General features: G+C 46.5%; 2 protein-coding genes across 3 annotated transcripts in view; one reads left to right on the top strand and one right to left on the bottom strand.

The window, feature by feature from the left end:
• The window catches only part of LOC125723191 (uncharacterized protein FAM241A-like), a 229966-nt gene that overhangs the window by 167408 nt on the left and 40160 nt on the right, over nt 1-22398 (bottom strand). The window lies entirely within an intron of this gene.
• Nucleotides 1-22398, top strand: part of LOC125723188 (lactose-binding lectin l-2-like) — a 128945-nt gene that overhangs the window by 92555 nt on the left and 13992 nt on the right. Inside the window, exons 1-2 of one of the 2 annotated variants that reach the window (XM_048999605.1) lie at nt 20291-20369; nt 20479-20562. In XM_048999605.1, coding sequence (XP_048855562.1) covers nt 20490-20562 — 73 coding nt within the window. In that variant the 5' untranslated portion in view covers nt 20291-20369; nt 20479-20489. Of the gene's footprint in view, nt 1-20290; nt 20370-20478; nt 20563-22398 lie in introns of those variants that run through there. The other variant, XM_048999606.1, reaches the window with a different exon arrangement.

Here is a 22398-nt window from a genome sequence, read left to right as displayed (position 1 = left end):
TCTCCAAAAGATGACATCATTGCAGACAGAGTGAGATTCTTGTAAAAAAACTGAAATCTGTCCTAAATTGTTTAGTAAAGAAAAATAAGGCTTTCCTTTTAACAGTATTACGTAGCCCCCTAGCATTGAGTGAAATAAGAGATAGCATAGCAGGACAATACAAACAATGAAACAATCAGGAAAAAAAGGTGGTATAGATGGATCTTAACTGAGATCAGCACCCATATACAACTGACAGATGTCCAAGTAAATGGAAATATCAATTTAAGATAACATTGAACATTGTTGACTACACAACTGTAAGCAGAATAAGGGACACAGAACGCATCTTCAGAAAACTGTTGTCAAATACAAGCTGCTGTTTAGGAAAAAAAAAAGATCTTTACAAGACATTTTAATGTGTATATAATTATACTCTTATCCTGACAACTGTGGAGGAAAGAAAATATGTATGTAGGTCTGTGCTTCTCCTCCAACTATCGTTGAGTTTGCGGCTCCAAAAGTGGCTTGTTCTCTAATAACAATTTAAACGGCAAAAGTCATAGTTTACTGTGGAGGGATTTCAACCCCATTCACAAAGGCTCGACCTCCAACGAAGAACGCAGTTTTCCCATCCTCTCGTGCCTTTTTAATAACCGGCCACAGTTTCTGCCTTAAGTCTCTATCCTCTTTGGATAAGTGCTCAGTGAAGCGTAAGCCTGTGCTCCGAAGAAAGTGATTGTTTTTTGCAGCTTTCCAGACAGCATTCCTGAGCCGCCGGGCCACGAAGCGAACGATGATGGTACAGTGGCTCATGTCACCTTGACGCTTGCGTCATACACAGTGAGCAACATCTGTACCGTCGGGCAGTTTGTCTTTATCCTGTGGTAGTACTTGTCGGCATACCCGTACTGCCTCTTGGTGCACATCCTCCTTTTCTTTCTCAGAAATGCCACGGAGTCTTAGATGCCAGTGCCGACTATCTCTCCAGCTCAGAAACACATCCAAGGCAGGTTGATACACCCTCTTCACTCTAATGAGCCATTCCCATGTGCCTTACTGAGCGATTGCCTGTCCTCCGTGTTCCCTTTGCTTCCGCCCTCTCTTGTCTACCTTGTGTACTTACCGCTTCCTATTCCTTTCCTCTCCCCAGACCCGTTTCCGCACCTGAACCGCCTTCCCCGCCGAGTCCGACTCCTCTCGTGCCCCAGTCCCTTTGTGCTCGTGTTGTGTGCCTCTTCGTTGGACAGACCTCCCGGCTTCAGACCCTTGCTCTCCGTTACCGACCTTCCTATTTGCTTAGCCCTGCTTGTACCTTTGTTCCCGGACACCCATTAAAGATTTGGGCTGCACGCACGTCTGGATCCTTGCTCCCTATCCTTGACCGGCGTAACAGAATACTTCGCCGTACAACTATGGATCCAGCGCGCACCCAGATCTTGGAGAACCGGTTGGCAGCGGTTGAACAGCTCCTGGCCACCCAAGTGGCACAGGTCCCCTTGCCAGCATCTCCACCCCAAGCTAGCCCTTCCGTGCCCATTGCTCTGCCCAAGCGGTACGACGGGATTCCCGACACCTGCAGAGGGTTTTTAATGCAGTGCGGGATTTATGTCGAGGAGCACCCGGAGATGTTCCGCTCACAGACAGCAGAGGTGCGATTCGTCATCTCTCTCCTCTGTGGCAGAGCTAGAGATTGGCAACGGCACTATGGGCCACCCAGAGTCCCCTGGTGGATTCAGCTCATGATTTCCATCAGGCTTTACTCGAAGTCTTCGATCATCCCGCAGTAGGAAGACAACCCGGGGATCGTCTCTAGGACTGCAGGCAGGGGAATCGCTCGGCGGCGGACTACTCGCTCGAGTTCCGCACGATCGCCGCCAGACTCCAGTGGCCTGATGACGATATTCCGTCGGGGTCTGACTCAGGATTTGCAGGACGAGCTTGCCTCCCGAGGAGACGCGATGTCATTCGAGGAGTTCGTCCGCCTAGCGGTGAGACTCGACAACACGGTACGAGACCGGAGGCGCCGACGAGTGCTAACGGAGGCGAACCGAACCTCGCCCGGTCCCGTTCAAGAGGACCCAGAGCCCATGCAACTGGGACGGGCCCCTCTCACCACGGCCGAACGATGGAGGAGAACCCTGGGAGGATTATGCCTCTATTGCGGAGAGGCTGGACACTTCCGACAGAGTTGTCCCCGTAGACCACGCCGAGAGGAGGATTCGCCTCCGGTAGGTACCCCGCCGGTGATTATGCGAAATAGACATAAAATAGACGTCAAATAGACGTCAACTCACTCTTCCCGTAGTCTTAGGGGCGAACGGAGGGGCAGAGAGGACGCAGGCCCTGGTGGATAGTGGAGCAGCAGGAAATTTCATTGACCAGACATTGGCACGACGCTTGGGCTTACCCTGTCAAAGACTCGCCTGCCCCCTCACGGTTCTGGGCGTAACGGGGAAGAGAATCCAAGAAGGAACGATACGGTACAGAACGCTACCGTTTATTCTGAGGGTCGGTGTTCTCCATAGAGAACGTTTCAAGATGTACATCCTCCCTCATGCTAAGGATCCTATCATCCTGGGTCTCCCCTGGTTACAACTACATAATCCACGGATCGACTGGAGAACCGGTGAGCTGTCCGCCTGGTCCTCCAAGTGTCTCTCTGCCTGTCTCTCTGTTTCCTGTCGTGCCTCCAGCATAGAAAGTCCCGAGTGTGAGGATCAGGACCGGCTCCCCAGTGAATATCAGGACTATCGCGAAGTGTTCAGCCGATCACGAGCGTTTACTCTTCCACCACACAGGAATTGTGACTGCGCCATTAACCTCCTAGAGGGGGCGACCATGCCCAAGGAAAGACTATATCCTGTGTCTATCAACGAGGAAGAGGCGCTCAAGAAATACATTCGTGAGAGTTTACTACAGGGGATTATTTGACCTTCAACCTCACCCGTTACAGCCGGATTCTTCTTCGTTAAGAAGAAGGACGGGGGTCTACGGCCCTGTATAGACTATCGTGCACTCAACGCGATTTCCGTTAAAAGGAGAGAACCCTTACCCCTAATTCCTTCCGCCCTGGAGCAATTAAGAGAGGCTAGATTTTTTACGAAGTTAGACTTGCGGAGCGCTTACAATCTGATCCGTATTAGGGAAGGGGACGAATGGAAGACCTCATTCATCACCACTAGGGGGCAGTATGAGTACTTAGTTATGCCCTACGGTTTGGCCAACAGCCCTTCGATTTTCCAGTTGTTCATGAATCACGTCTTTCAGGACCTTCTCCACAAATGCGTTATCATGTATATTGACGATATTCTCATTTATTCCCCAGACCGACACTCCCACGTACGGCATGTGCGACAGGTACTCCTACTATTACGTGAACATCAACTCTACGCAAAACTTAGCAAGTGTGAGTTTCACCAGACCCAAGTACAATTCCTCGGCTATGTGCTCCGATACGGGAAGGTGGCTATGGATGAGGGGAAGGTGAAAGCCATTCAGACCTGGGTCCGACCCCGGACCCTGAAGGAGTTGCAGAGATTCCTAGGTTTCGCCAATTTCTACCGCCGGTTCATTAGGAATTTCAGCCAGGTAGCTGCTCCCCTTACTTCGCTGACTCGCAGCACATCGTCCCATCTGGCCTGGACGGTGGAGGCTACCAGGGCCTTTGAACATCTTAAACGTGCCTTTTGTACCGCCCCGGTGTTAACGCAACCTAACCCAGATCTCCCATTTGAGGTCGAGGTCGACGCATCCGACGCCGGAGTGGGAGCTGTTCTAATACAATGCAACCCACACACCGGGCGGAGACATCCTTGCGCATATTTCTCCCGAAAGCTTTCACCCGCCGAACATAACTATTCGGTTGGAGATCGGGAATTGCTGGCAATTAAACTGGCCTTAGAAGAGTGGCGTCACTGGTTGGAAGGGGCTCGCCATCCCTTCCTGGTTCTGACAGATCACCGAAACCTAGAGTACCTGCAGTCTGCTAAACGGCTTTCCGCGCGAACGGTGCGATGGGCACAATGGTTCTCGCGCTTTGAATTTAAGGTCCAATACCTACCTGGTAATAAAAACGCTAGGGCGGATGCTCTCTCTCGTCAACACGATGCCCCTGTGTGTTCAGAGGAAATAACTCCTATCCTTAATCCCAGTTGTTTCATCTCCACCATCTCCTGGACCCTGGATCATACCATCCGACAGGAGAACGAGAGGCGATTACCCCCACCTGGATGTCCTCCTGGAGTTCAGTACGTGGCCAGAGGACATCGCGAGGCTCTACTGAGGTGGGTGCACTCGCATCAAAGTAATGGACATCCGGGGGTGAGCACGACACAGCGGTTAGTGTCCCGTCGTTACTGGTGGCCAAATTGGAGGAAGGAGACGAAGGACTACGTGGATTCCTGTCCAGAGTGCGCCCAAGTGAAGGCCTCTCATCAGGTGCCAGCTGGATGTTTACAACCACTGCCGATTCCATCTCGACCATGGTCGCACATCGCTATGGACTTCATCACGGACCTACCACGATCGCGAGGTAAAACCATCATTCTAACCATCGTCGATAGATTTTCCAAGATGTGTCGCCTGGTTGCTCTGTCCAAACTTCCTTGTGCAAGCAATCTAGCAGAAATACTCATCGAGAACCTGTTTCGCTACTACGGACTTCCAGAGGAAATCGTTTCCGATCGCGGACCTCAGTTCAGTGCACGGGTGTTTAAAGAGATGTGCATTAAGCTCCGCATAAACCTTAACCTGTCCTCTGCCTATCATCCCCAAACCAACGGGCTCGCTGAGCGTACCAACCAAGAGGTGGCCAAGGCGCTCCGAACACTATGCCACAGAGAACCCTCCGGGTGGGCGTCGCATCTAATCTGGGCCGAATATGCCATCAACGCGCGGGTGAGTTCCACCACAAATGTGTCTCCTTTCCAGTGCGTACTAGGGTACCAGCCTCCCCTCTTCCCATGGGACTCACCGGAGGGAACCGAACCGCGAGTGGAAGAGTGGTATCAGCGTAGCCGAGCGGCTTGGAAACAAGTACAGCTTTCTCTCCAGGGTCAGGGTGAGAGACAGAGGAGACAGGCGGACCGTCATCGACGGGCAGGACCCACATACAGAGCGGGACAGATGGTCTGGTTGTCGACCAAGAATCTACGCATTCCAGGATGCCGTAAGCTCACCGCCCGCTATATTGGTCCCTTCCGCGTCTTACGCCGGGTGGGTTCCGTGGCCGTCAGACTTCAATTGCCCCGGATTTATCGGATATGCCCGACCTTCCACGTTTCCCTTCTGAAGCCGGTCAAACGATGTCCCCTCCGACCCGACTCGGGGACCAGCCCGGTGGTGACGGCTGTGGACTCTGGCGAGTCGTCCGCTCGTCGGGTCCATGCTATCCTGGACTCCCGTCGCCTCCGCGGACAACTGCAATACCGGGTGGACTGGACAGGGGGCATTCCCAGGGACTGCAGTTGGATCGTCGCCAGCACTCCGATCGACCTGTCTATCAGAGCCGCATTCCATGCCCGGTTCCCTTCCAAGCCTGCTCCTCGGCCCCGGAGCCGGCCTCGCAAGCGTCCCCGGCCTCCAGGAGGAGGCCGTCAGAGGGGGGGACACTGTCACGCCCCGGACGACGGGGTCCGCCGACGGCTCCGCCTAATCCCCGCCCGTGGGCGGGTCTAACCGGGTGTTTCACATGAGACCAATGACAGAACAGTTTTAAGCACGGAACACCCGAGAAACCACGCGAAGTATTGAGCCATTCCCATGTGCCTTACTGAGCGATTGCCTGTCCTCCGTGTTCCCTTTGCTTCCGCCCTTTCTCGTCTACCTTGTGTACTTACCGCTTCCTATTCCTTTCCTCTCCCCAGACCCGTTCCCGCACCTGAACCGCCTTCCCCGCCGAGTCCGGCTCCTCTCGTGCCCCAGTCCCTTTGTGCTCGTGTTGTGTGCCTCTCCGTTGGACAGACCTCCCGGCTTCAGACCCTTGCTCTCCGTTACCGACCTTCCTATTTGCCTAGCCCTGCTTGTACCTTTGTTCCCGGACACCCATTAAAGATTTGGGCTGCACGCACGTCTGGATCCTTGCTCCCTATCCTTGACCGGTGTAACACTTAGATTCATAAAAGTTTAATAGTGAATGGACTATGAATGTATCAAAAATACAGGTGAATGCTGAGAGCTCGGTCAAAAACTTCTTATCTCGCTGCCATCTTGAGCGCCCCCCCCTTCGATTATTTCTCTCAGAGTCAGATGAAAATGTCATGAGACGTCACGTCAAACGATATGACAAACGTCATTTCCCGTCGGAAACACGCCTCTTTTATGATGTTGATGTCGGACAGAATTTTCTAGTCCGAGTTGCCCCTGTGACGTAATTTCAACATGCCGGCTTACACAGTTAACAGTAATTATATTTTATAAATCTTTCAAAATGTTTATTTTGTTAAATGTATTAATAGTTATGAATGTAATTGCATGTGTTCGATTTAGAGAATACCGTATCATGACCGTAAACAGTATCCTAGCATGCTGTGTCAGATTTTTTATTTTTTTTTGCAATATCATATTTTTACCAGACTTGTTCGTGTATTTTGTTTGTTTGTAGTTTGTTTGCCTCTCGAAAAAAGAGCATCGCTATGAATGTACAAAAATATTTTGTAAAGCTTTTAATGTGGTTTGACTAGTTTGTGTTTCTTGTTTGTTTGACTTTTGGAAAAAATATTCTCACTCCAGATCTGCTAAAATATAAAGCAACAACACACAGCAGCATGTTCATGGAGGCAGCCATGTTTGTTCCGAGATGTGGTAGCTCGAACGGGAGATTGCCGAACGTTGTGTCACTCAACTCAGAATTTCCGAGAGAAAAATGAACGCACCAGAAAATGTCACGAAAAACGTCACTTCCTGTTGGAAACACGCCTCTTTTATGACATTGATGTTGGACAAAATTAAATGTAATTGTCCGACAGTTATTAAATATAATTAAATAAACCGATACAACTTATTTAAAATAAACTAACAAAATACAATGGAATTGTTTTATTCCTTAAACTTTATTGGTTTAAAAATTTATACTATTTTGTCATACACCGTTGATGTCACGATCCACGGCACGGGTAATGCGCACAGGCAGGCAGGAAACAGGCAAGGCAGGCGCAATCGGGGAAAACTGAGATTTACTGGGGAAGGTAAGGGTAGGACGGAACACTGGCATTGACAACATCAATGACGGACAAGGGACACAGGCAAGACTTGGACTTAAATAGACAGGATCAAATCAAAACAACAAGACACAGCTGGTTACGATCAGGGAGGCACACGTGGATAATCAGGGGGGCGTACGAGCCGGGTATGACAGTTGAAGTCATAGTACTTTATTCCATTGATTAGCCAAATGTAGCTAAATTTTATCTAAATGTAACGAAACAAATCAGGAATGTGGTGTTAGAGATGGACTTTTATTTAAATTAGAAATAGATTATTTTATACTATTACAAATTAGACAGATTAATAAATAGATTTAATGTGCTTTCTGCCAGGAAGGTTGCTGGTCGTGTGGTCCCCATACATGGGGCCTGCAGCTAAACAGTGTTATAGGGTCATGCGCTTGTGCGCATGTCCGGGTTTTTCCTGTGTGTGTGTCTGTGCGTGTGCTTGCATGAGCGTGAACAAACATTTACTGAAAAGCTTGTGCATTAAAATAACGAATGCTTTATTCTGTCAAAGTTTTAAAATATGTTTTCGATGATTGATGCTAAATGCTAAAAGCAGTACACTACAGGTCAATCAAGGATCGCGCCATGGTTTGATATAATATAAAAATATTAAATTTAAATCTGTGTACCAGTTTAATAATAATGAAAAAAAAATTTATTTATTGGGGGTGTCACAGGACGGCTCGCGATCGCCAGGTAAGCGGGCAGCGAGGCGAGCGAGCGGAAGCAGGTACCCAGGCGAGGTTCGGGAAAACGGGTTTTACTCGGGAAACGGGGACCAGGATACAGAGAATGCTGACTAACCTTGACATTTACAATGACAGACAAAGGAAACCGGGGAGACCAGGACTTAAATACACGGGACTAATCAAAAGTAACCAGACACAGCAGGAGACAATCAGGAAAATACACGTGGGTAAGCAGGGGGCGTGGCACACATGAGGAGCGAACGGGCCGGGCATGACGGGGGGGGGGGCATTTTTTATGTATGAAAATTAATAAAAAATTTTGTGATGATGTCACGCCCAGCTCATCCGATCCTTGTGTGTGCCACACCCCCGATCATCCACATGTGTTTCCCTGATCATGCCCAGCTGTTTCCTGTTATTTTTCGGCTTGTCTTTTGTATTTAGTCCACGTCTGAGTCCGTCTTCCCCACACTTGTCATTAATGTTAGTGACGTTAGTTAGTGTTAGTTTGTTTCCGTCTGCCCTGTCGTCCCGTTCCCTTACTGAACCTTAGTTTTCCCATAATCCTGCTTACCTGCCTCATCCTTCCGCGCTTCCTGCTTGCCCGTCCCAACCGCGCAACCTGAGAGATGAAAGACTTCAAGAAGTTAAGCATTTCACTGTGCATATGATGTAACTAGCTTTGATGGTACTGACCATCCTTATTTGTTGGAAAAACAGAATGCATATTTAAGACAAATTAAAGTTCTCTTACACCTCAGAACCTGTAATTACTGTTATAATAAACAATGTAAAATCCCTGTCTACAGTTTTACCAGTAAATTTAAACACCCATCATTAAACGTTTGTTAATCCCATTCTCAAAATTTGATCTTTCAGCTCAGTGTCTCCCAGTCGATCCATGTTTTGCACATAAGGATGTAGTTTGTGATGCACTATAACCTCCACATCCTTCTTCAGACATAGATTTACCTGCAGCGAAAACGGTTGGTGGACAAAGCATATGAATCACTGCTATTGCGTGAACTGTGGTGTTAAAATTCAAGAGCATTATATGCCAATAACACCCTTGTAGCACTGTTTTGTGAATGCCATTGTGTCATTTCTGCAAACTGCGACTTTCACCATTTGTCTCAGCTGCTCATTCTCCACTTGCAGACTGATGCCTTTCTGTACCTCAGAGTCAAGGTTCAGGAATACTGGCTGGGTGATTTTGTCAAGGAAATTAATATTTTTGTGTCTTGGCTCTCAAAATCATCTCTGTTCTATATCATCTTTTAAGTACCTGAAATTCATTTGAAATGTGTTGCTTAAAATGGGTTTCACTTAGGCAGACAGTAAGGCAGGTTAAATCACATGGAAAAATACATGGAATACATTACTCTTTGTTGTCATTACAGTGATAATGAGTCTTAATCAGTAATTCCAGGATATGCATATAATGAAAAACAACACTCAGAAAGTTGTGCAGTGAAACAAGAGTGGTGTCTGCCCACTGACATGAAAAGTCGAGTGAGAACACAGGATTTTGATCCAGAATGGTAACAAACGGCAATATAAACCAATCATGCCATTCAGCCTGGCCCTGCAGCTCAAGTGAATACTTCTGAAAGATTACTGGGTTTTCTCGATCGGTGTCTTTTTTGTCGATCAGAAGACATCTTATCAACAAGCTCAGAACCAGTCTTTTCCGTTACTATCTTGTTTATACGGTGGCTCCCCTTGTTATCTGTTTAGTAAGGCTTTATATAGTACAGTCGAACCTCGTTACTACTGCAACGCTGACTTTGGGGTACTTCAGCGTTATCTTTATTTCAGGCCGTGGGTACAGAGACGACGCGGAGACAACATATTGTGCTAAACATGGAAGACTGACTTCCCCCTTTATTTTTTTCGAGCCCATATATACAAAAAGTACCGGCTCCTAACCAGAAGAACTCTATTGCTCCGCTCCCAAAGCGTCATATTGTTCCCTTATCTTTAGGTACTATATAAAGGATCAATACTAAAATAAACATGAAATTATAAAGTAATTAATCTTAATGAAAATGAAATATCCTCTTACACTACATACCCCGGATACAACGTTTTCACCTTTCCAACATACAGGTTTCTAATTCCCGTTTTTAACCTATGTATTATTCCAATAGCAGCCATTATTTACAGCGTACACCCTTACAGCATAAACTTCGATACAACATCCGAATTTCTAGAGAAAATACGAAAACTAACCATCGTTACAACGTACAGCGCTCTCCACGCCCACCACGACTTGTGTCGCTACATCTACCTGTATCTACCTGATCTTCGCCCGATAATGCACATTTGTCTATTGTGTTGCTTGGCATTAAAGTAAAATTCAAACTTCCCGCGTTAAATGAGTTGCCTTGACCGATCGTTACTGGACTGTGTAGTAATGGCTTGTTAAGTATTGTGTGCGTATTCTTTGTTTATTAAACCTTGTGAAATACCGGTCATGCCGGTAATTGTGAATTCAGAATAAAAATGGAAGTAAAGGATTTTTATGATTTAATTTGACCAATATTTCATTAATATTTTCAGGCCAAATGCCAATTTGGATGCGAATGTTTATTTTAAAAATCCATTTTGATCAGCCGTTGTGTATTTTCGTTGCCGTTTATCGCACTAAGTAACCGTGAGTAATTTAAGGAAAATTTCAAAGATCCAAATGAACTTTGTTGAATTATTTAACAAGTAATAATGTGTTCGTTTGTTTTGTAGTCAATTTAAGGGTCTCTTCTATTAAAGTTTTATCATTTACATGGATATTTCATGAGTTCTTTCATCCATCTTGCACTGTGTGGTTACAACGTTCTATGCTTATAACGTACATGTTTTTGATATCCCGTCTTGTACGTAGTAACGAGGTCGACTGTATTTAGTTTCAGCAAGAAATATTAAAAAAGGGGGAAGGTTTGTGATTTGATGAGCTAGTTTACACTTTCTTCACACATTTTCAAAGAGATGCTATCAGACCTTCCTGGTAGTCATTCTAACATCAGGCTTAGCAGGTTTCAGAGACAGTCAATTCACATACAACAGAACATTCATCATGATATCAAAACCAAAACTGACAGCAAGAAAGGAGACAGACAATTATCTTCAAATAGAATTTAATTCATGGAAAGCTGGGTAGGTGTGTGTGTGTGTTATTTTGGAGGGGGGTGTATTTTCTGAGATAAAATCCTGAAAGAGCTCCAAGTTAATAGTGAATATATTGCTTGTCTCAAGTGTATGGGATTTTTTCTGTGCTCTTGTTTTGTTTCAATAGTAAACTCGAACAAAAGTTTGTGTATTACTTTTTTTCTCCCTAAAATGCCAATTTTTGGTACCTCCAATCCATTCCAGAAAATGAATACTTGCCCAATAATTCCACTAGGTTCTCAGCCTAATTTTCCGATATAATGGTTATGAATAATAAGATTACAGGGTGTGCATTTAGAATCGGAGAACAAGACTGAATGAAATTGCTGAATAGGCCAATACTTAGCTGATGAACTGTGGAGAGAAAAAAGAAGTTCACCCTAATTGCACCTACTGTTTTACTTGGGCCACCTTATATGCTGTGAAGGAGAAGGTTTTTATCTCATCCTCTGAGCAAAACAGTTATATCTGCTTAAGACAGCAGAGCTTTCTACTTAGAAGACAGGAAGGAGAATCGTAAGACTACAAGACATGAGGTGGTATGGGAGCTAAAAGCCATATGTTGTATCAGAAGGTGAATATCCATCCATCCATCCATCCATTATCCTCCGCTTATCCGGGGTCGAGTCGCGGGGGCAGCAGTCTCAGCAGGGAAGCCCAGACTTCCCTCTCCCTGGCCACTTCATCCAGCTCCTCTGGGGGGACCCCGAGGCGTTCCCAGGCCAGCCGGGAGACATAGTCTCTCCAGCGTGTCCTGGGTCTTCCCCGGGGCCTCCTCCCAGTGGGACATGCCCGGAACACCTCCCCAGGGAGGCGTCCCGGAGGCATCCGGATCAGATGCCCGAGCCACCTCATCTGGCTCCTCTCGATGCGGAGGAGCAGCGGCTCTACTCCGAGTCCCTCCCGAATGACTGAACTCCTCACCCTATCTCTAAGGCAGAGTCCAGCCACCCTGCGGAGGAAACTCATTTCGGCCGCTTGCACCCGCGATCTCGTTCTTTCGGTCACTACCCATAGCTCATGACCATAGGTGAGGGTAGGAACGTAGATCGACTGGTAAATCGAGAGCTTCGCCTTTTGGCTCAGCTCTCTCTTCACCATGACAGACCGATGCAGCGCCCGCATGACTGCTGACGCCGCACCGATCCGCCTGTCGACCTCCCGCTCCATCGTTTCCCCACTCGTGAACAAGATCCCGAGATACTTAAACTCCTCCACTTGGGGGAGGACCCCATCTCCAACCCGGAGAGAGCATTCTACCCTTTTCCAGCTGAGAACCATGGTCTCGGATTTAGAGGTGCTGATTCTCATCCCAACCGCTTTACACTCGGCTGCGAACTGCCCCAGTGAGAGCTAAAGGTCATGGTCCGATGAGGCCAACAGAACCACATCATCCGCAAAAAGCAGAGACCTAATCCTGAGGTCACCGAACCGGACACCCTCAACGCCCTGGCTGCGCCTAGAAATTCTGTCCATTAAAGCTATGAACAGAATCGGTGACAAAGGGCGACGGAGTCCAACCCTCACCGGAAACAAGTCCGACTTATTGCCACCCATGCGGACCAGGCTCTGGCAACGGTCATACAGGGACCTAACCACCCTTAAAAGGGGGCCCGGAGCCCCATACTCCCAGAGCACTCCCCACAGGACTCCCCGAGGGACACGGTCGAATGCCCTCTCCAAGTCCACAAAACACATGTAGACTGGTTGGGCAAACTCCCATGAACCCTCCAAAACCCTGCTGAGAGTATAGAGCTGGTCCACTGTTCCACGGCCAGGGCGAAAATCACACTGCTCCTCCTGAATCCGAGGCTCGACAATCCGGCGGACCCTCCTCTCCAGGACCCCCGAATAGACCTTACCAGGGAGGCTGAGGAGTGTGATCCCCCTATAGTTGGAGCACACTCTCCGGTCCCCCTTCTTAAAGAGGGGGACCACCACCCCGGTCTGTCAGTCCTGAGGCACTGCCCCCGATGTCCACGCGATGCCGCAGATGCGTGTCAGCCAGGACAGCCCCACAGCATCCAGAGCCTTAAGGAACTCCAGGCGAATCTCATCCACCCCCAGGGCCCGGCCACCGAGGAGCTATTTGACCACCTCAGTGACCTCCACTCCAGAAACAGGCGAATCCACCCCCAAGTCCCTACACTCTGTTTCCAAATGGGAAGGCGTGTCGGTGGGATTGAGGAGGTCTTCGAAGTATTCCCTCCACCGACCCAAGACGTCCCGAGTTGAGGTCAGCAGCGCACCATCCCCACCATAAATAGTGTCGATGCTGCACCGCTTTCCCGCCCGGAGCCGCCGGATGGTGGACCAGAATCTCCTCGAAGCCGTCCGGAAGTCGTTCTCCATGGCCTCGCCAAACTCCTCCCACGCCCGAGTTTTTGCCTCAGCAACCGCCAAAGCCGCATCCCGCTTAGCCTGCCGGTAGCTGTCAGCTGCCTCTGGACTCCCACAGGCCAAAAAGGCCCGATAGGACTCCTTCTTCAGCTTGACGGCATCCCTTACCCCCGCTGTCCACCAGCGGGTTCGGGGATTGCCGCCGCGACAGGCACCGACCACCTTACGGCCGCAGCTCCGGTCAGCCGCCTCCACAATGGAGGCACGGAACATGGCCCATTCGGACTCAATGTCCCCCGCCTCCCCCGGGATATGGGAGAAGTTCTGCCAGAGGTAGGAATTGAAACTCTCCCTGACAGGGGGTTCTGCCAGACGTTCCCAGCAAACCCTCACTATACGCTTGGGCCTGCCAGGCCTGGCCGGCTTCCTCCCCCACCAGCGGAGCCAACCCACCACCAGGTAGTGATCAGTTGACAGCTCCGCCCCTCTCTTCACCCGAGTGTCCAAGACATGCGGCTGCAAGTCCGATGACACGACTACAAAGGCGATCATCGAACTGCGGCCTAGGGTGTCCTGGTGCCACATGCACATATGGACACCCTTATGCCTGAACATGGTGTTCATTATGGACAATCCGTGACAAGCACAGAAGTCCAATAACAAAACACCGCTCGGGTTCAGATCGGGGGGGCCGTTCCTCCCAATCACGCCCCTCCAGGTCTCACTGTCATTGCCCACGTGAGCATTGAAGTCCCCCAGCAGAACAAGAGAGTCCCCAGGAGGAGCACTTTCCAACACCCCTTCCAAGGACTCCAAAAAGGGTGGGTATTCTGAACTGCCGTTTGGCGCATAAGCGCAAACAACAGTCAGAACCCGTCCCCCCACCCGAAGGCGAAGGGAGGCTACCCTCTCGTCCACTGCGGTAAACCCCAATGTACAGGCACCCAGCCTGGGGGCAATAAGTATGCCCACGCCCGCTCGGCACCTCTCCCCGCGGGCAACTCCAGAGTGGAAAAGGGTCCAACCCCCCTCGAGGAGACTGGTTCCAGAGCCCAAGCCGGGCGTCGAGGTGAGCCCGACTATATCTAGTCGGAATTTCACAACCTCGCGCACCAGCTCAGGCTCCTTCCCCATCAGAGAGGTGATATTCCATGTCCCTAGAGCTAGCTTCTGTAGCCGAGGATCGGACCGCCAAGGTCCCCGCCTTTGGCTGCCGCCCAGATCCCATTGCACCTGACCCCTATGGCCCCTCCCATGGGTGGTGAGCCCATTGGAAGGGGGACCCACTTTCCTTGTTCGGGCTGTGCCCGACCAGGCCCCATGGGTGTGGGCCTGGCCACCAGGCGCTCGCCATCGAGCCCCACCCCCAGGCCTGGCTCCAGGGGGGGGCCCCGGTGACCCGCGTCTGGGCAAGGGAAACCGTGTGTCCATGCTTTGCTTCTTCATAGGGGTTATTTGAGCCGCACTTCGTCTGGTTCCTCACCCAGGACCTGTTTGCCTTGGGTGACCCTACCAGGGGCATAAAGCCCCAGACAACATAGCTCCTGAGATCACGGGAACACGAAAACTTCTCCACCACGATAAGGTGTCAGCTCCAGGAGAGGAGAATATATACAACAAATACCTTAAAACTTAAAACTAAAAAATATACCAACAAGGGGTTCCCACGAGAAAAATGAAAGGTTTACTTAGTTATTACTGCTTTTGCAAATGCTCCTGATAAAAAACCCAAACATGAGATCTACATGCAAAGACCAAGCTAGAATGAGGAAATCCAGCTGGTTTTGAGGAAGTAACACTTATGTGCTATTTCATGATAATTGGTTCAACTATCACTTTGGTTTTAACAGTAAGCTTTCTGTTTTTGCAAGCTTGATGCCTAACCTCATTGGCATAAATGTTTGCTGATACTCATTGTAAAATGAAATGTAAGACGAAAAAGTTAAAAAGTAGTGTCACTTTCCATAGAAGAGTTAAATGACAGTTGTGAAGCTCTGGCTGCCTGGGATTAAATAAAATGTGGAAAGAATACCCAGAACAGAAAAGCAGACCAGATCTTTATTTCATATAATTATGCCAAATGGTTCACAGTTTACTTTGGGCCTAGCTGGCTTTGCTTTCTGACGCCAAATGTTCTTCATTTGGACATTGCTATGGAGGAAAGTAACAGCTAACTAAATAAATGCAAACATATTGTTTACAGATGTTGGGCGCAGAAATATTCAAGTAAGATTCAGGTTCACATGAAATCACATTAAATATAATTTTAATGCCAATGTATACACACAACGACCATTTCCATGTGAAACCGAAAAAGTGTGGCTATTCCAAAATGTATTTGATAAAGTATTGTGCAAACACCACCCTTGGCTCGATAAAAGGAACATAATTGAAGCAAAATGTTTTCTGCCTCACTAGGCTCATAGACATTAATGTATTTCTCATCACCTTCTATGTAGTAGTTGATTAGATGGTTATGGACCCATTCTTAATGCCACAAAGTAAAGCATGTCTTACCTAGTCTTCTCAGTGATATGTGTTCTTGCACATTCTTGACAAAAAGATGACTGACACACATTCACCCATTTAAACATTCAGAATAGTTAAACCACCATAGAAGAAAATCTCACTTGTTTGCCAAAATTCCTTGTTGGTTTGGATGGCCGATGATTGTGTTTGACAAGATAAGATCTGCAGCCTCCATTTTCATCCTCAGTTGCTTTCTCTTGTACAGTTCCATTTTTGAGGAAGATTTTCAGTTGTAGATTTTCATCCATGTAATACTTTTGTGAAGTGGCTTAGGCTGGCCTATCCTCTCTGTCTAGCTGCCTTCAGCTGTCACATGATCTACATTGCACTCAAGCCCCATGGTTTCCCCTACAGGTGCTGGGCCCACAGGAGGGCGGACCCATGTTATTCCTTCAGGCTATGCCTGGCCAGGCCCCATGGGTGGAGTCCCGGCCACCAGGTGCTCGCCCTCGAGCTCCTGCCGCAGCCGTGGTTCCAGAGCGAGGACCCAGTCTCCTCAATCCACGTGGGGTAACAGGATGCTTGATAATACAGGTTTACAAAAAAAAAATTAGGTGCCATGGTGTCATGCCCTGCTCGTCGGCTCCTCGTGTGTGCCACTCCCCCGGATTACCCACGTGTTCTTTCCCGATTGTACCCAGCTGTGTCTGATTATTTTCAATCAGTCCTGTGTATTTCAGTCCGTGTCTTACCTGAGTCCTTCGTCCGTCATTGATGTCAGTCGGTGTGCTATGTTTTCTGATCCCCGGTTTCCCTTCCGTAATTAAATCCCTGGTTTTGCCCCGACTTTGCCTGTCTGATTGCTATTTGCTCGCCGCACCCGCACGATCGCCGCTTTATCAGCCTGCGACCGTGACAGAATGACGGACCTAAACAAAGCACCTGCCGTGACAGAGGAGGAGTACTGCAGTTACGGCGAGCAGGTGCTCTTCTGGATTTCCCTGCCTGGCATCTGGGTGGATTCCCCGGCTTGGAACCTTGTCAGCCGGAACCGGGATATCTTAGAAGGGTTATCCCTGGAGGAAGACGCGCACCTAGTGAAGGAGGTGCGCGACAACTTCAGGAGGATAGCCGAGCTCCGGAAGGAGCGATATATCGCTCCCAGCGAACCAGGGACTGTCCTCGCGCCATCCGTCTTTGCGGGCTTAGCGCCGCCTCCCGCCACCACCGGTCGCCGGAGGAGGAAGAGGAGACCAGCGATCGCCCTGTCGATCGTCCTAGGGGCGTGCTCCATCGCCCTCGCTCCTCTTCCTGGGGAGGATCAGGAGAGTATCCCGATTACCCCGGAAGTCTCCAGCGCTGTTAAGCTGCCTCCCAGGGTTTCCCTTCCATAATTAAATCCCTGGTTTTGCCCCGACTTTGCCTGTCTGCCTGCTATTTGCTCGCCGCACCCGCACGATCGCCGCTTTGTCAGCCTGCGACCGTGACACATGGTTTTTTGAATGTATTTAGGGTATTTTGAGGGTGTTGAATTGAAAAATCCCATTACTTTTGCTGAATTGGTTCTAGTTTTTGAGATAATGGACATCCATGAAAATAATGCGCTCCCCCAATGCGACTTTTCTGTGATAACAAATGCAATAGTAAGTATTTTGATTCTTTAACAGTGTCTTAGGTCCCATATAATTATTTTGTATTTTAATTTGTAGGCCTACAATGCTATGAGAGCGATTTTTTTTGAAGCCAGAATTCAACTGTGAATTTGCAGAGGAAAGAAGTCGGCTACAGTATAAGTTTGCCAACCCAGTCTTGGTTTATAACCAAAAAGTTCTGTCTTAAGAAGTATATGAATACATGTAAAAATGATGACTTCACCAAGAAGAGCCGGCATCAGCAGTCCTGCTGTATTCTGCTACATCTGTGGAAAGAACATGGTTAAAAAACAACAAAACAGGTAACTGCTTCAAGTACATTTGTAGATCATTCCCTGGACTGAGCATGGAAAAATTAAAAGCTGGAATCTTTGGTGGACCTCAGATTCGCAAACTCATGACAGATTCCAATTTTACCAAAAGCATGAATGAGACAGGCTTCGGCCTGGAGGAGTTCTGTCTCTGTTGTTAGGAACTACTTGGGAAATCACAGAGCAGATGATTATGAGGAATTGGTGCAGGATATGCTTGCTAACTTCAGAAATTTGGGAGTTAGTGCATCTTTATGCTCTTATTATCTCCATAGCCATTGAAACAGATTTCCAGATAACCTTGGAGACTTCAGCGAGGAACAAGGCAAGAGGTTCCACCAGGATATGAAGGAGATGGAGTAGGGATTTCAAGGCAGAGGGGACATACGCATGATGGCAGACTACTGTTGGAGTCTCCAACGTGATTGTCCTGATGACACACATAAAAGGAAATTGCATAAACGGCACTTTTTGAGGCACTGACATTAATAACAATAATTAATAGTATTAATCAAATCATAAATAACTTTTTCCTATGACTTTTAGATATTTTTAATTTCATTTTTGTATGATGTTAGACTGTTTACTTACTAGTTGTAACTAAAATAAAAGTATTCTTGCAATTCTGAATGCTTGTCAAACATGTTGCGTTAATTAATGAATTAATTAACAAATAAATATCTCAGAAACTAGAGCCAGGGCGGCATGGTGGTACAGAGGTTAGGACTGTTGCCTCACACCTCTGGGACCCAGGTTCGAGTCTCCGCCTGGGTCACATGTGTGTGGAGTTTTCATGTTCTCCCCATGTCGTCGTGGGGTTTCCTCCGGGTACTCCGGTTTCCCCCCACAGTCCAAAAACATGTTGAGGCTAATTGGAGTTGCTAAACTGCTCATAGGAGTGCATGTGAGTGAATGGTGTGTGAGTGTGCCCTGCAATGGGCTGGCCCCCCGTCATGGGTTGTTCCCTGCCTCGTGCCCATTGCTTCCAGGATAGGCTCCGGACCCCCCGCAACCCAGTAGGATAAGCGGTTTGGAAAATGGATGGATGGATGGATGGTTTATATATTCTTGAGGAAGAATCGCTTAGCTGAAAGAGGGAGGTGTAATGAGTGATGGGTACTACAGTTCCCAGGATGCTTTGTTAGTGTTCAGAGGTGGATGGAGGATTAAATGTGTAGCCTGCATGTTGGAATTATAGCGGTCTCTGTGTCTCATTTTTACATGACAATACAGGCATTACCTACAAAACCACTTTGGTTAAACGATACAAATGATTAAGCCAAATTTAAGTTAATAAATCCAGCAAAGTATCAAATTGTTGAGTCATAAGGACCAGATAAATGGCATCCATCTACACCGGAAAATGTACCATGAATAAAGAACATATTGGTCACATTTTACTTGAAGCTATCATATACACTGCACTATAGAATCTTTCAGAATGCATTGTAATGTTCAGTATGAGAATTAATAAAGGAATATAGCATAGTGTTGAATATAATACTTCATAAGCTCCAATGAAGTTCTCGTCTATAATGCATTATAGATATCTCCATAATGCATTATAATAGTTGGTATAAGAATAAACTGTAACTGTAACAAGTTATAATGTGTCTTTCTGAGATGAAAAATTAAACTTTAACTAGTTAAAATGCACATTGTTGATATCAGAAATTCATCACTGAAGAAAAGGGGGTCATGCCCTCTGATTTTGGCAATAAACAAAACGTGGAAAGTGGACTATTTTATTTGCATTGTGAACCTGTGAAGTGAAATTCATTTTACTTTGAAAATGAAAGCATGGCGATAGCCTATTATGCTTATGTTTGGTCATTCTCACGAACATAAGAATCATTTGAGAAAAAACTAAATATCTTGATGTACACAGGATGGCTAGAAAGTACAAAAAAACTGCCATTTTAAGGAGAAAAAAGGAATTCACAAGCATAGGTTTGTTATAGGTTACTATTGAAACAAAACAAGAGCACATGAAAATGCATGTACACCTGGGACAAGCAATACACTGTCTGTTAACTTTTAACTCCTTCAAGATTTTATGTCAAGAAATACACCGCCTGAACCCTCCCAAAAAAAATAAAAAATACGCAGACACAGACACAGACACACACACACACTTATTAATGAATTGAACTCTCTTTGAAGGTGATTCTCTGTCTCCCGGTTGTGGCAATTCCTTTTTCTACTTGCAATTAAATAAGCTTCTTAAATTTCTTGTAATTTCTTTTAGCACTTTCTCAATGTCAATTTTGGTTTTCATGTCATGATGAATGTTCATTAGAGCAAGGCGTGCAACGTGACTTGTCAAGTGGCTACCAGGAAGGTCTGATAGCATCTTTTTGAAAAAGTGTGAAGAAAGTGTAAACTAGCTCATCAAATCACAAATCTTCCCCTTTTAAAATATTTCCTCAATCTTTAAACTATATAAAGCCTTACTGAACAGATAAATCTACAGAAGAGGGAGACCTTGGCTGCCCCTGTTTTCATCTAGAACTTTCCATTGAGTACAGTTATACTTACTGATTGTTGGAGGTACTTTATCAAGTTTAGTTCATTATTCTTGTATTGCTAGTTTGATTAGTGAAGCACAGACCTAAATCTAATCAGGAAATTAACTACTCTCTTCCTCTTCATCCTCCAGGAGACATCATCATGGGTTTGCTCACCATCTCCACCATCCTCTACACCATCTTCTCTTTCAGTGGAGCTTTCTGGGTGCCAGGAGGTAAGAAAAATAAACACTTGCTTTTTATTACAAATACTTGTTGGTAAGTGTGTACGTATCTTCCAGTGTGGTGGTACTTTGAATCCAGAACTCGGACCTAAATTGCAGTTTCCGCGACTCTAACTCGGGCTTCATACAGTACATTTGCAACTCGGACATAGGCAGGATACAGCAGGGGTGCACAATCCTGCTTGTAGTGAGCTACCCAGCAAACGCGGAATGTTCAGGAAACATTCCCTAAAGGTCAGAACCTTTAGGGAACGTTCTAAAAAGGTTCCGCAAAATGTGACCCTTTACGAATGTTCCAAGATCATTCTCTAAAGGGCACATTTTGTGGAACATATGGATTAAATGGATTTAGGGCATATGGATTAAATGGATTAAATCTCTAAATTTGAATAAAAACTGCAGTGCGTACTCTATTAAATCCAATAAACGAAAGCACATCCGGGTATTCCATCAGTACTTGACACATGAACTTAATCGATTGGTTCCCGATATAGACCGCGCGCGCCTAGCGGCTATGGAGCCAGATTTCAAAAAGTCAATGCGCGCACGCGGACATTACTCGTCGTCGGTGGAAGCAGCGTCTTTAAGACGGGTGATATAAATGTTGTATAAAATGTCTATCTATGTTTGTCATATTATATGATCTGAGAAGATTTCATGTAACATTTTTTTTTACTGCACACACTAATCTGACAGGATTTCTAAGATTTTTTTACTATTTGATTCACATATTTAACTTTCAACGTAAGCTAGCTATGCTAACCTGACAGGATTTCTGAGAGAATTATACATGTAATACCCCGAAACTCTAATTATCTAAGCGCAATGAGCTTCAACATGATGTTTTCTGCACTTACATTTAGTCATACATGACCATTGAAAATTTATTATCATACTGGAAAAAATATGACACGCAGGGCTCTCAAGTTTCGTAGAATGTTTAGAGTGAGATTACATCTGTTAGGGCCGCAGTACTTCAGTTGTTAATTTTGGCTGCAGTGACAGCTCTGCCCCAACCATTTCTTTACAATGTTATTTTATTAACTTATTTTAAATGAATTTTGATATCTATCATTATAAATACATAAAAATACGTAATAAAAATGCATTTGAACATGCTGTTCTGATGTTTCTGATATTTAGTTTTACATTATCCTGAGTTTTGCATTTATATATTTTTGGGATTATTTGGGACTATTGGTAATTTTGGTAGGCTGGTTCGGTGTTGTACCAATTAATCCTCTTCGGGAACTGGGGATAAAATCACTACAATATTGAATTATTTGAGTCCAGGAGCAGTACTTTCTTAATGCCAACTTTGGATATTTGAACTCCAAATATCCGTCTGTGCTTAGAAAAATGAACTGATAAACGTTACACGGACCGTACTTTGAAGAATATGTGGTTGCGCGCTGCTGAGCGTCTATTTAGTAGCAGCCAGAGTGGTAGTAGCCTGTCGCTCACTGACGTGCATTTGCGGAAGGATCGAGAGAGCAGAAAAATATCAGGTACTCAAGGCAGAAAGAAAAATGAAGGCGTGCGAGGGGATGCGCCAAAAAATGCTGATGTGGGTGAAAGACAGCAACAGGTATGAACTGTGATGGAAATAAACGTCACTTATCCGCAAGCTTGTGCCCAGATTCAGGGATTAGGCTATGAACTTCACAGAAAACCAGGTTAGATAGTGCTGCTGCTGGCTAGTTTACTTGGGTTAGGCAAGTTGAAACTGCATAACGATTTCTTGGTAATGCACACAGGCTATAGACAAGGATTTAGAAGCCGTTTGTCAGATTGATTGAAATGTGGGGCGTGCACCGTGAATGAAAC

This window comes from Brienomyrus brachyistius, unplaced genomic scaffold, assembly GCF_023856365.1.
Source record: "Brienomyrus brachyistius isolate T26 unplaced genomic scaffold, BBRACH_0.4 scaffold46, whole genome shotgun sequence".
Lineage (NCBI taxonomy): Eukaryota > Metazoa > Chordata > Actinopteri > Osteoglossiformes > Mormyridae > Brienomyrus > Brienomyrus brachyistius.
Note: the sequence above shows the minus strand (reverse complement) of the source record. Positions and strands in the feature narration are given on the sequence as shown.